Source organism: Furipterus horrens, unplaced genomic scaffold (genome assembly GCF_987537825.1).
Source record: "Furipterus horrens unplaced genomic scaffold, mFurHor1.1.pri manual_scaffold_2, whole genome shotgun sequence".
Lineage (NCBI taxonomy): Eukaryota > Metazoa > Chordata > Mammalia > Chiroptera > Furipteridae > Furipterus > Furipterus horrens.
In genome coordinates, this window is record NW_028327172.1 from 173,670,453 (window position 1) to 173,685,303 (window position 14,851).

General features: G+C 38.2%; 1 protein-coding gene across 5 annotated transcripts in view; it reads right to left on the reverse strand.

The window, feature by feature from the left end:
• The window catches only part of RUFY3 (RUN and FYVE domain containing 3), a 71,027-nt gene that overhangs the window by 38,174 nt on the left and 18,002 nt on the right, over positions 1-14,851 (reverse strand). For 3 of the 5 annotated variants that reach the window (XM_090266789.1, XM_090266792.1, XM_090266791.1), the window contains exon 1: positions 13,412-13,626. The exons of the other annotated variants lie outside the window; for them this stretch is intronic. In XM_090266789.1, the coding sequence (XP_090122915.1) occupies positions 13,412-13,589 (178 nt within the window). In that variant the 5' untranslated portion in view covers positions 13,590-13,626. Of the gene's footprint in view, positions 1-13,411; positions 13,627-14,851 lie in introns of those variants that run through there. 5 annotated transcript variants of the gene reach the window in all.

The window sequence follows — 14,851 nt, forward strand, 5'->3', positions numbered from 1 at the left end:
AAATTAATAACTTAGAAAACCAAGTACAGGAGTACAGCACAGAGAACCAGGATTAAATTCCTACTAAGTCATTTTTTAAACAGAGGTAGGAGAGCATGACGGTTCAGTGGACAGACTTAAGAGCCAGACGCCTGGGCTTGCATCCTGGCTCCAGCCCTTACTGGTTCTATGACCTTGGTCCAGGTATTTCATCTCTTTTTCCTCAGCTAGTTTCCTTATCTATGAAACAGAGAAAAGAACAGCACTATCTTATATATGTAGGGTCATAAATTCACAAGAATGTACTCTTAACCATCATCATTATATCAGTTTGCTCTACAGACTTATGCGACCTTGTGAAAGTCAGTAAGGTGAATATTCTTATTTCATTCTTTACTTTCTTGAATTAGAAACTATATTTGTTACCTAATGAAATAAAAGTCTATCTTGTTAGAGTAAAATATAAAGATCCTCCAAGACCTGTGCAGAGCTCCGGAAAGGGGATTTCTAGGTAGGAATTGGTGGCAAGTACAAGGTATCTCTCCAATAGTCCCCTTGGCATGTTCCAACCAGACATGTTTTTAAAACAAAAATTTAAAGTTATGTGTCACAGCGATGGAATCAATTTAAAAAGGCCCTGCTCTCCTAAAAGGTAAAAGGAATATTTTCTCCTTTTAAAGTTGTTCTCCACTTTACCTTGGCATGCTCAGGATTTTATTGTAATCAAGAATGGATACCATGCTGAAGGATTTATAAAATAATTTTAAAATTTTTGCCCTCTAGAATATATTATTAAAACCACAGTATCTAATATATGTATCAAAGAGGTAGAATGGTGGGATGGAAACTCTTGTCTCCTTCCAATTAATTTCATTTTTCTAGGGACAATAACTTTATTGCCTTGAGAATGTTTTCCCTGGCCTAAAAAACTCTATTAACTCTAATTTTTATCATTATAACACATATTCACAAATGCATAAAGGAGTAATCTAAAGGTTTGCTGGTAATACAGAAGATAGGACTGGATTAAAATTTTGTTATAGATATTGCATAATTCAGAGTTGCATCAATCAGAATTGTGCCAGATGTATAATCAGTTTCACTCAGCACATGGACTCACAGAAAAGGAGTGCACAGCTCAGAAATGCCAAGAAGACTGTCGTTGTGTGTGGTGCCATGAGACTGGGAATGGGACATCAGTACCACTGCTCCACTCCAAATACTTGGAGTAAATGGTCAAAAATGCTGCACCTACCAGACTATAATCTTTTTTTAAAAATAATTTGTTTGTTTATTTTTAGAGAGAGGGGAAAGGAGAAAGAGAGAGAGAGAAACATCACTGTGTGGTTGCCTCTCACTTGCACCCCTAACTGAGGACCTGACGTGCAACCTAGTCATGTGCCCTGACTGGGAATTGAACCAGCGACACTTGGCTTGCAGGCCGACGCTCAATCCACTGAGCCAGAGCAGCCAGGTATAATTTTATTTTTAAGATGCATATGAACAACGACATTTTTTGAAGTCATGAGGTAAGAGACAATACTGGAACTGATTAAAAGACCCCGAATTAGGAAGCATAGCTTTTTGTGGTTCATTCAACTATTTTCTTGGCTATCATTCTGTTTCAGGTCTAACAAATAGATCAGATAATTTATAAAGCTCTGAAAATATTTAATTAGGTTGCACTGTAAAATATTTGTCCTTACAGTAATTACACGGTGACTCAATGATGACAGGAGTGTGGTCTGGTAGAAGAGGTGCTGGCAAAAATTTTACACTGAGACAGACCTAGGTTGGTGGGGCCACTGCTCTAACAAGGCCATGGGCCCTGTCTAGTTACTTTTTTCTTTGTATGAGGGAATGGCTGAAGCTCCTTCCCTCTTGAGAAATGGCACCTGAATGGGCTCAAAGTGCATCTTCAACATTTATAGACACATGGTTATGAGATCCCTCTTCTTGGTATGTTCTTTCTACAGGAGTATTATTACCATAGACAACAGTTACAGTCATGTGCACAGAGACAAATGTAACCAAGTTACATTGTCGCCTTAAGCCTAGGTGTCTTCTATTTAGGGTGCTACTTCTTTTAAAAGTTTAGTAGTTTCTTGAGGGAAAGCCTTCCTGAAGCCCCAACTAGACAGGACAAATAACTCTTTGAAGGACTTTGTGAAAATAAAAGCTAACAAATTGAAAGTACTTAGCACATCATGGATACTCTATGTCAACTTTCCCATTTACAAGACACCAATGTGTGCTCTGTATTTAAATCTGGCTACAAACTGGATTCCTCTGTTTGCCATAATTATTCAAAGAAAACAGAGGGAATGGGATTAAAAAAACTAAGCCAAATATTGAACACAGGGAAAAAAAATAAGTCAACATAAGTTGACCACATGACAAACTTAACAGCTGAGATACTGTTAAACTAACAATAATATAATCAGTTTGGTAATGTGGTAAAAATTGACAAAGGAACTGTCAAGCTATTTTTAAAAAGTGCCAAGAGGTCCTGTTCTAATAAACCATTAATTTAGTCCAAGGTCTTTCTTCTCCCCATAGTATAGTAAATATAAAAATATCAGCAAAGAAATACAACGGTCCTGGAAAAAGTAACATTAAGTTATTCTGATATTGTGATTTGTAATAAGAAATATATATTTTATTTTTGTCCCCAGTCCTTGATGAAAGGGTTGTAGAAATTCTTTTAAATTCCTAAGTGATAACCACACAGGAAGCATCTTTTGTCCAAATGAGGCAACTCTGGGTGAGTCCTGAATGTTTCCTGGATGGGGGCTAGTCCCCCAAATGCCCATCCATGATTAGGAACATGGAATTTTCAGTCCTGCACAAATTCCCCTAGGAAGGGGAGGTGACTGGAAATGGAGTTTATAATTGAGCATGCCTACATGAGGAAGCCTCCATAAAATCTCTGTAGTGCGTGGTTCCAAAGCTTTCAGGTTGGTGAGCACATCCGCATACTGGGAGGGTGACCTATCCCAATTCCACAGGGACAGAAGTTCCTGCACTCGGGACCCTCTCAGACCTCACCCTACGTCTCTCTTTATTTGGCTGTTCATCTGTATCCTCTATCATATCCTTTAATCAACTGGCAAATGTAAATGTTTCCCTGAGTTCTGTGAGCTGTTCTAGAAAATAATCAAATTCAAGGGGGAGGGTGTCATGGGAAGCTCTGATTTGTAGCCAAGTAGGACAAAAGTTGTGAGTAGACGTGGGACCTATTACTTTCGACTGGCATGAAGTGGGGGACACTGTCATGGGACTAAACCCTTAACCTGGGGGATCTTAAGCTATCTCCAAGTAGAGTCAGAATTGAGTTAAATTGTAGGACACTCAGCTGGTGCTGCAGAATGGCTTGGTGTTGGAAAAGGTCAAATGGGATTGGTATTAGAGAGATGAGAGAAGATAAAATAGACCCCTAAGTCAGGTGAGTGGTGAGGTGACACTGGAAGGCTAGGGAGGAGAGAGACAGAGGGGGAGTGAAGGGATAAGGAACAGGGGACCTCCCCTCACTGGCAGACCCTTTGCCCTCTTGCCAAAATGGCTGCAATGGAAGGGATACCGTCTCAGATACTCCTCAGCTGGGAAGCTGCCGCCCACAGCACTAGACCTTGAATTTTCCAGCTCTAGGAGAAAGAAACAAGAAATCTCAGCAGTCTTTTCATCCTAGCAGTCCTTTTATCCCAGAAAGCAAATTCTAACAATCTTAGAAAGGTGTGATATTTCTCATTTTGTACATTAACAGTCAAACTCATTCTCTTCTGCTTTGGACACTGTCACTAGCTTAAAGAAAAAACACACAGATATAATAGTGTCATGCAGTTTCCAGTTGCTCAATCAACTAGAAACCACACTGTTTCCTTTGGAAAGTTCAGATTATACAAGTGAGAGAAACTGCAACCAAGTGCAGCAGCAAAAGACAAAAATGAGTTGCAAAGAAGTAGCCTTTGTGAAAGTTCATGATACCATGCTATTAAAATTAAAAAAAGAAAATGTTCGCGACAGCCTGGAAATTTAAACAAAAATTAAAATACATTACAACTTGACCCAGAAATTTCACTTCTAAAAATGAAAACTGGTAAAGTGTTCAAGCTATAAACATGATGATGTGCCAAAACTGCCTGTGGTAGCCAGATTTAAAAACAACCTAAGTCTGTAATAAGGGAGTCAAAGACATTATGTCACATCCAAATAACTGAAGACTTAAGCAAGGCGATACAAATGTATATTTACTGATGTGGAAAGATACTGCGAAAGAAAAAAGGCAAGTCACACAACACAGGTATGGTATGATTTTACATGAATGTTATACAAGCTTGTAAGTGAACTCTGTGTGTATACATTAAAAAAAGAATCTGATTGCCAAATCTTACCATGGTTATAGATGGGTCCTAGAATTTCAGATGAATTATATTATTTTGTATTTAAAAAAACCTATTTATTTTAAGAGAGAGGGGAGAGAAACATGGATTCGTTCTTTCTTATATGCACCTCAACCAGGACAGAGCTGGAAATCAAACCAATGACCTTTTACTTTGTGAGATGGCACCCAACCAACGGAGCCACACCGGTCAGGGCTATTTTGTATTTTTCTGTATTCTATAGTGCTTACAATTTTTCCTATAACTACAAAAAATCAAGTTGCTTTCATTAAAATACATACATAGCAATACTAAATATATTTCTAAAACAACCCAATTATTGTCAACACACTGACACATACATTTTATTTTGGGAATATTTAATTATGATGAAAAATAATCACTTAGGGACCATTTGGCAACAAGTTCGCCTCAGTGTTATTCAATACTTTTGCTTCTAGCTCATCAATTCCATCTATGTGTTCTCTGGAAAAGTTCAAATAGCAAAAATTACAAGGGAACAGATTTTAGTATTTACTCCCTTGTACTCAAAAGCAACTTCATAGCAGTCACAGTGGATTGGCAGGGGTCTGGAGGAACCACAATGGAAAATCGTGCCCCATTACACTCTCTACTTTCCCCTGAATAAAGGAGGCACTACTCCAAATCCCCAAACTATTCCGAACCGCAAGAGAAGAGCAGAGAATTCTGTGGTTGCCTCAAATGACAGCATTTGCTCTCTTTCCAGCTGGGTCTCACAGGCAGCCAGGCTGGGGAACTGGACAACTTGAATTCCAATCTGAGCCCCACCACTGAGTAGTAGTTTTCTAATCTGATAGGGCATTTACCTTTGAAAAATGATAAAAATGTCCATGACTAGTTTAGGACAAATGACCTTCTGGTGTTGGAAGCTGATAACCCAAGAAGAGTTAAAGTGAACTCCATGAAGAAAGGCACAAATTAAAGATTAAAGTAAAAGCTCCATTCTAAGAAGATCCAGAAAAGGCTCACAAAGAGAAAGACAGTAAAGCACTGTGATTAATGATAGCGCCCTAAAGCGGATGCAAGGCAGGGGCGTGAAGGAGTTGGGAAGAAACTGAAAGCAGACCTAAAATGGGACGGAGACAGCTGATCTTAGAGAGAGCACGTTACATGAGGTCTGCTAAGGGGCACGAGGCAGCTCTTATGTGGTTTATGAACTAGGGTACAAATGCCACTCTACTAAGATTTCTTTCCTCGTTTTAGGGTTTTATAAAATTCCAGAGGCAAGTGGGTAAAACTTACCTTGAAAGGGTGTCTAGCTAGGCTACTCCCGGAGGAGAACAACAAGAAGGAATGAACCTTGTCCGAAGAACTTTGCCCACTAGGCGTCTGAGATGGTTCTAAAAGCTACAACCTGGCTTTGAGAAGTTCACAAAGACTGCCTTGTACATATGTAATCACAAGCCTGACAGTGTGAATCTGAGGCTAACTGGGCTGGTGGCAACAAATGTTCCAGTAATCTCACCAAGGGCAGATGACAAAAGGAGACGTGCCCTAACGAAAGCAAAGAATAACGTGATACTGTGAAAAACAAAAGATTCCCAGTGACTCAGGCTTTATTTTCTGAACGCTTAGGAAAGGAACAAATCAAACGCTGTACCAACTGCATCTGAGTGTAGACACTGGGTCACCGTGTACACTGTGTGCAGCACTTGGACAGCTTTGGCAGTAAGTAAACACAGGCCTGTGACCTGAAAGACACAAAGTTCTACTAGAAATGTTTAAAAATTACATTGGAAATCGAATCTAAAGTAACAGCACCACTTTTAAGTGACTGCTCCTGTTCATGGATGTGTGAAGTTGTCACAGAAGGTGCTTAATAAATGAGTCAGATGGATGGATGATTGCACACTTAACAGTTTCCATAAAACATTTTCTTTCAAAAACTTGCATTTTCCTGATTATATTAACATAGGAATATGCTCTTGTAGAACAGAATATTTAGAAGACATAAAAAGTATAAAGTATAAGGAATACGATAAAAATCACCTATAGTTATTGTCCAGAAATGATCACTTTTTACATTTTTGGTAGTTTCACTTTACTTGTATGTATGTGTACCTACATTTTATAACATATTATAATCATAGTGGAGACGTGACTTGGGAGACAGCTTTTAAAACTTATTATATTCTAAATATTATCCTATGCCATTAAATATTCTTCCTCAACACCAATTTTTGTGCTTGTTGTATAGATGTTCTACAATTTATTGAACAATATATCCCTGGTAGGCTTTTTAAGTTGCTTTTAAGATTCCGATACAACATAATACTATGATAAATACACTTATTCAAACTTTTCCCCTATCTGATTATTTCCTTTGGATCGATGTCTCATATAATCACTGGGAATTAGTTTTTTGAGGTTCTTTTTTTTTTATTAAGACTTTATTTATTTTTAGAGAGAGGGGAGGGGTGGAGGAAACAGGGAGAGAAACATTGACTGGTTACCTCTCACACGCCCCCAGCTAGGACCCAGGCCCACAGCCCAGGCATGTGTCCTGACTGGGAATCAAACCAGTGGACTTTCGGTTCGTGGGACGAGGCCCAACCTGCCTAGCCATACGAGTCAGGGCAATTCTTTAAGGTTCTTGATTTACACTGATCAGGCGATTTCCAAAAAGGCTGCACTAATGTACATTCTACTAGCTGAGCCACCACCTGAGTCTTCTCATACTTTCATCAGCATGAAATATTATTCATGGATATTTTAAACAACAAATTATATCATGTGAACTGCTATTTTCTAAACAAGATACAGTATATCTAGAATATAAGATAAATAATTTAAAAGAAAGAAAACATTTAAAACCTAGAACCATAAATTGTGTGCAGTAGAGAGGAGGTAGTCTAATAATCTTTTAAAATGAATTATTTACTGGGGTTATGGGGCAATACTCTGTTTACCTAAAGTGTGTTGGATATCTATCCTAAATAGTAAACAGTACTGTGAGACCTTCTGAAGAGGAATCACACAGATTAAAAGAAATGTCACTGGAGAAGATTCCAGGTGCACTGACTCAAGTGATGCAGACAGCTCCCAAGGATGCAGGAGGTGAGGGTGTCGGGATTGGTAGAGAAGGCCTTGTAGATGAAGGGAGTCAAGGGTTCTTTCCTTTTCCTGATTTAGTGTCAGCATGAAGACTCTCAAGAGGGAATTATAGGGAAGTACACAATCAATAGCTGGCTGGAAGAGGTAAATATTGAAAAGAAGTTTGAAAAACATTGGATAAGCAAGATCACTCTAAAGGGCACAGGAATGCTTGACTAAATGATAAGAATTCAATTTAGTTACAACCTCAAACAGTCCATAATCACAAACGTTATTGCTACCACAAACAGTTTTTCACATCATTTTTTATGTCCGCTTGAGAATCATTTAAAATTGAGCATATGAAGGTGTTGTCAGTTTCAATAATGTGCTATTTTTGCTGTTTGGCAGTATCTGCACCACTGTTTAGATATTTTCACACACTTTATCAGTGGAAAGAGGAAAAGGAAAACAAGTGCATAAAGAGCAAAGGTCTCCAATGAATTGATGGCAATCACCAAGCAAGCACCAAATGGCATGCTTTTGGCCTCATCTGGATGCTGACTGGCCAATGCTGTGTTCAACTGTGTACAAAACTGCTGGAAATATGTCACCAGACACTGGGAGAAGACATCCCTATTACATATAGGTCTATTGTTGGACTTATGTTCACTGAATTCTGGTACAGGTGTACTATGTCATGGGTTGAACCATGGCTACCTGTGTTTGAATCCTGGCTCTACCACTTAACTATACATCCTTGAATGTCAATTTGAGTATAAAATGCTAATAATTTTCTCAGTAGAAGAAATACATGCTCGTCATCAAAAAGACAAGGGATGGTTCACACATAGAGAAATGAAAACAGAAAGTCCAATCACAAATTTATGTTATTGATAGTCAATATTAAGTTATTTTATTTTTCTATTAATTGGGAGAAATGATTCTTATTAAGTCATATGATTTAATAAATCCCTATCTTATTAAAGCACAGAAATAAATGCACACACATAGCTTATTCACTATTAAAATACTTCAGATTTTAATCTTAAAAAATTAACATTGTGCACACCCAGAAGAGAAAAAAATACTACTACCCCTAATATTTTGTCCCTAGAAGAGCATGTGGCTTTATTAATATTTCTGGTCAAAGAGGTGAACATTTAATGGGAAGGAAATTTGGAAAGGGGCTGAAAATACACACTGAAAATATTTCAGTTGTGGCATTTGTGGCATTTGTGACTCTGACAGTGCAGTCTCGCCCCTCCCCATACCACCCCCGCCACTGGTGCCCAGATAACTCCTGTCAAACATTACTTCAATTGGAAATCTTCCTTGTAACTCCCTAAGATTTTTGTTCTAGAGCACTGCACTGCAAGGATTGCAGCTGTAATTGTTTGAAGTGCCCCACCCCCCTCATCAGTTAAGACCCCTTGCATCTTTCAACAATTGGTTTGTCACTTGGATGCTGCCTTAGGCTCTAAGTTTCAGAACACGCACAAGGGGTGAAAGACATCACTGGAATTCCATAGAATGACGGTGCTGTTTAAAATAGCCTTTAGGGATGAAAAATACATTTTCTGAAGGCTACTAAGAAGTCATTTAGCAAATGCCTCCATTTGCATATTTTATTTTGAAAAGTATTCCCATTCATTTTTAAAGCCATACAATGTGAAATATTCCCTTAATTATAAAAACCAGTGTATCACTGTCTCAAAAATAGTTCTGAATAATTTTAGTACTTTGAGTATGTATTTGTTTTTTGAGCAAGATTCCTATGAGTGAGCCAAAGTGAGCAGTTTGGGTCATGTAAGCATTTGTAACGGTGCTGTCTGAATTCACAGAGAAATCTGTGACAGAAAATGTGTAACAGCTACAACCTAAACTATAAATGGCACACACAGAGGACCCAGCTTGCTCACTGTGCTGTACCTTAGGACCTAGTGTAGAAGGTATGAGCAGATACTTAAATGTATGTTGAATGAAGGGCTGAGTCAGATCTTATGATAAAAACTACACTACTTTTTTGCTCTGGGGGTTCTAATGAACACTAAGGATTTTTCCCCTAGAAAAAAATGCATAGAAAGAAGATTTTATATATAATTTTTAGGATCATGGATTCCAGGAATAAAAGCCTTGCACCAGACTGTAGTGAATTCATGCTATGAAGTTTCTTGGTAAACACCATTTGGCTCTATCTACCCAAACGTCTGCTGGGATATGCACTTTTTTCATTAAAACATGTACAGTTCCTAGGCAGCATGGGGTTATACTAGCATGCAGTGATATTAATGAATAAAAGTGCTTTAGTAAATGTCATTGGAGTTACCTCAGCACCAGACACTTCCCACATAGTACCTGAATAACAACACCTGTCAGTTCATCCTATCAGTACAGTATTCCCCACAGAATGGAATAAACCTGCTGCCAAATCTGCACACATATTGTCCTTTGGTGAAAGTGATCACTCTTGAGTGCTGTATAGCTTTGAAATCCACGTCCCAGTTCCTGAGAAACAGGATTGTCCTTTGGCAACTAAGTAGTTCACTCATCTTACAGCAGCCTCTGACATCTTTGTTTCATCTCTTTACCTTGATGGTGAACTCAGAGGGCAAGGGCTGTCTTTCTCAGTCCCTAGAACTGGACTTTGCATCAAGGGATGCCCCTTAAATATTTCTGACCAATGGACAGACCAAAACACACTCCTTGTGTGTAGTGTGGTATTACTACTATACTCACAGATGTCTTTATACATGCAGTATAAATGCCAGGTATCCTAAATGAACACTAAAGCAAAATGCAACTACCAGGGGAAAATTGCAGTTATGCAATAACATGAATGAAGTCTGCCATCACATACAGCTCTCTAACCCTAAGGTCAAAGATATAAGCAAAGGTTCTCTTCTCAATGTGTCTGTCCAGTATTTTATTTCCTCACAGTGAGTCTCTTATTACCTGTATTTGAGAAGGAAGTTTTCTAAGTCAAAAAAGTAATTTCAGAGCTTATAGTTGCCGTTGTAACTAAATGGTATATGTTTACTCTATCTGATCATCTTGCATCACCTCTCAATATTAGATTCTCCATCTTTAAAAGAAGGTTAATAGGAAAACAAGTATTTCTTAATACCTGAGTTTTATTTTTAACCAACTATTCTCTTGTTTATAGAAGTCCAAGAAGGACAAGGCTAAAGTATGAACCTAAGCTACTAATGTTCACCTTAAGATTATTTCAGAAGGTTAGATATAAAAACAGAAATATACATTAAGATGGTAATATATTTAGGAATCTGGCTTAAACTGCTGCATTTCAAACTACTGCTTCATGACTATTACACAAATAATTAATGTTTATAGGATGTTTTAAAGTAATTATCTCACTTAATCCTCTTAACTTACTATCAGCTCAGCTAGCTGTTTAAAATGCACTGCCCTGTCTGCCTGGGGATCACCTAGTTATCTCACAAGGTCCAGTGTAAGTCTCGGTTACTGGATGGAGCCTTTCCTGAACCTTTGTCCTCGTGGGTAATCAGTCCTAGGCTTTTGTCTTTAGGGGAAAGCTACTTACAAAGACTTACTCCTGGTTTTTTTTTTAAGTGTATTGAAAAAAAGAAAGAAAGAAAGAAAGACAGATAACCTCCTTGACTACCAACAAGCATTAAAATAATGAAGTGAATGTTTTACTCCCATGTATTTAAGGATTAAGTTGGGAAGAAACTCTAGGTTCAGGCCTATACTGTGGGTTGCACAGTGAAGGGCAGGAACTCTGTTTTCAGAAAACAAAAATTGGAAACCACTAAGATTCGACTGCTGAGGCTCCACCTATATTATCGTTTTAAGAGGGTACATTACGCTTTTTTGCCCACTTTCTCTTGTGGGAGCCAGGAGTGCCTACTGCAGGACTTGTGTGTTCAGATGTCTTTCCCTCTATGGGTCAGCTAGGAAGTATTCTGTGAATACTCCTGTGTGTCCAGACACCAGGTGTTCCCTTCTGTCAACAAGATAAGATTCACCTGTCACTGGCCTGATGGTCCCCACTTAAATTCTGATAGCCGAACTAAACCTAGCAACTGTCACTGCTATTAATATTAAAGGAGACATTTCTTGAGTCCAAATGACTGTTTATATATCTGGAGTTAGCCAGTGGAGCAAAGAAATAAAAGGCCTCTAAAGTACCACCTGGTTTCCTTGATCACTAAACCTACGGAAGCTTTCCTGAGCCTGGGCTTCCTTCTATTATTTCTATTTCTAACCATTTGAAATTATTGATTCTCTTGCCAAATTTAAGGCAAAATTCCAAAATTTATTGTCAGCATTTCTCTATTTTCCTCCACATCTTCTATAGTTGACTCTAAGGGATTGGGAACGTCTCATTTGTCTGTTTTCTTTATTCAAAGGATGGACGACTTACAGTTTAGGTTGCAAGCCCTCATAAACTTTGTCACAAATTTCTTCATTAAAAATGCTTACATAAACCAAATAGCTCATTTTTGCTCACTCACAAGATACTTGCTCAAAAAACAAATATATACTCAAAGTACTCAAATTTTTCAAAACTATTTTTGAGACAGACACGCTGGGTTTTACAATTAAGGTAGTATTTCATATTGCGTGACTTTCAAAATGGATGGGGATATACAAGGCATTTGCTAAAAGACTTCTTGGTAGCCTGCTAAAAATGTATTTTTCATCCCTAAAGTGTGTTTGAAACAGTACTGTCATCGTATGGAATTGAAAGCTGATGTCTTCTAAGGCTTGTGCACATTTTAAAACTTAAGAGTCGGAAGTGCCCAACTGACAGACCAGTTGTTCAAAGATGCAGTCTTAAAAACTGCTTAAATGTTGCCCTTAAAGGCATACTCCAAATGACTGTTTTGTGTGCTTTGATGTTAACCCTCTCTAATATTTAAAGCTAAGTCTAATAAAATTCTTATCAGACACAATGGTGAAATCTGAGTCATGATAAGATTGCAAGGCAAGGTCAAGGGCAAGGAATCACTTTTTCCTAATGCTATCTGCTATGTGCAATTTACATTCTGCCCTGTTTTGCAGATGATACGCCTAAACATCAGGAAGATGTCTCTGAAAAATTTCTCTCATATGCAAGCATTTCTGTCTTCATTATTTTAATGGTACAGAACAAACATTAGGTAAGAGGCCACTACTACTTAAAAAACAAAATAATTAGGAGCTATGACTCAAATTAATTCTCTCCTTATGATATTAAGAAAATTAAGGGGTAGAAGCTGAAAACCTCTCACAATTTAGAGTTTCTAGGGGAAAGTCACAAGTCAAGAGACCACAAAGGTCTCAAAGGTACTGACAGTGGAAATTTCAAATAGGTCATCACAGTTACCACAAAAAGCAATGGCTAAAAGATTCCATGGGTAGGGATTACCTTATTAATCATGTTTAACCATTTCAGGCATTATGCTTTTTTAAGAGTCCATAGGTAAAACTGCTTTCTCATCTAACCTAATAATCTGTATTATTAAAAAAATTTTTTTGACAAGATATTTTTCTAGATATCATATAGCCTGTTTAACATTATATCCTGATGATACAATACCCCTAGAGTGTTTCAACTGTATCATGTATAACTATAATCACGCTGTCTTAACTCATTCTATTAAAGAGTCATTGCAATTTCTATAATAGTTTAGTATACAATCAAAATTAACAGCTTTTTCATTATTGATTAGGGTCAGATGTGAAGTGGCCTCTAATAGTCTCTTTAGAGGCTTAAACACAAAGAACTCTAAACAAACACCAGCATGTTTTGAAAGGATACCTCACGGGGGCAGGGAAAGATATTTATATCCCAGTAAAGCAGAGAAGGGGGACTGGATGGTAGGCAGGAAAGGTTCCCAGGGTTGGTAACAGTTTAGAAGTACGGGTCCTTCCTACCTGTCACTGACCCTCCCAGCCTGACCCAACGATGAGATTTCTGGAGAGATACTACTGGAAGGGTCGGACCATACCTTCGTGGGTAGGCTCGGGGTCAGGCGTAAGTGAGATGTCATCCAGCTCTCGCAGGCAGAGCCATTCTCCATCCATAGACACTCGGAATTTGCAAAGGTAGATGGTCTCCATGGCAGCCTGTGTGATCTTGTCAGTGGTGGGGGTTGGCATATCGGTTGGAGGCGTCAAAGCAGACATGATGACTCAGCTGGGACCCCAACACACACACACACACACACACACACACACACACACACAAACACACACACCTGATAAAAATAAATAAAACCTCCTCAGCAAAACTCCCCAAACCCTAAGCTCTCGAACAAAGCTTTTAAAAAAAGGGGTTGGGAGGTTAAAAAAAACACACACACAAGGAAAAATATCTTATGGTTTAAGAACCAACTGTTTAAGATAAACAATCCTCTACTATCTTTTCTCATAGACAGTTCCTGCCACAGAGCAAAATAAAATGATGCTTGTCTTCTCCCAGCTTCTCGCCTTTTATCTTCCCCTCCCTACCCTCTTCTTATTCAGCTGAGCTATAGGCTTTAAATCCTGCACAGCAGATGCTGCCTTAGCTGGCTTTAAAAAAACTGGCCTCTGCATGTATAAGTGAAAAATCCTTCTTTGTGCAGAAAAAAAAAATACAAAAGAGAAAAAAAAATGAACAAAAAATAAACCAATATTTTCAAGTTAGTTTAAAAAAAAGAAATCCTGAACTGCAGAAACCACTTCCAGGATCTGCTCAGATGAGCTGGGATGCTGAGTTCTGACAGGATTGGTTGTGCGCAGTAAGCAGGGTGTTGACCAAAATGGCTGACTAATGAACTGAACTGAAAATTCAGGCTCATGTGACCAGCTGCTCTGAACGAAGGGCGAGCAATTCCCAGGATGCTTTATAGATGTTGCTGATGCAGGGAGAGCAATTAGGCTGCTCGCTCTCATCCTGCACAACCCACTTCCAGACTGTGCTAGTCAAACTGTGATCAGACATAACACAATGCACATATCCTCATCAATTCCCCTCACTTTGGGATGAAAGAGCTGGATAACAGGAGGACCATACTGGGCAATGCTCCATAGCAAAGATGGTAAAAGAGGCAATTAGAGTAACTTAACAAGCACATAATTAACCTCTATCTTTTAACCTTATATAGGATATCTAGCTATTAAAATGATTTATTCTGCTTAAGGTGGTGTTTGAAGAAAAGCTAAAGCAGATTTTCAATTTAAATATTATACTCTCAGGCACTTGTAATTTCCTTCTCCAAAGTACAAAAACTTGACATTTTAGGCCTGACAGAAACGCAAGAAAAAAATCCCTTAAAGTTAAAAAAGTAAAATTCCTTCCCGATTAAATGTCAATTTCACCCCCCCCCCATTGATGTGGTGGTATTTACCAAGTTTCTGTATTAAGCATGTATTGTGTTTCTAATCAGAAGATAAAACTATGTTAT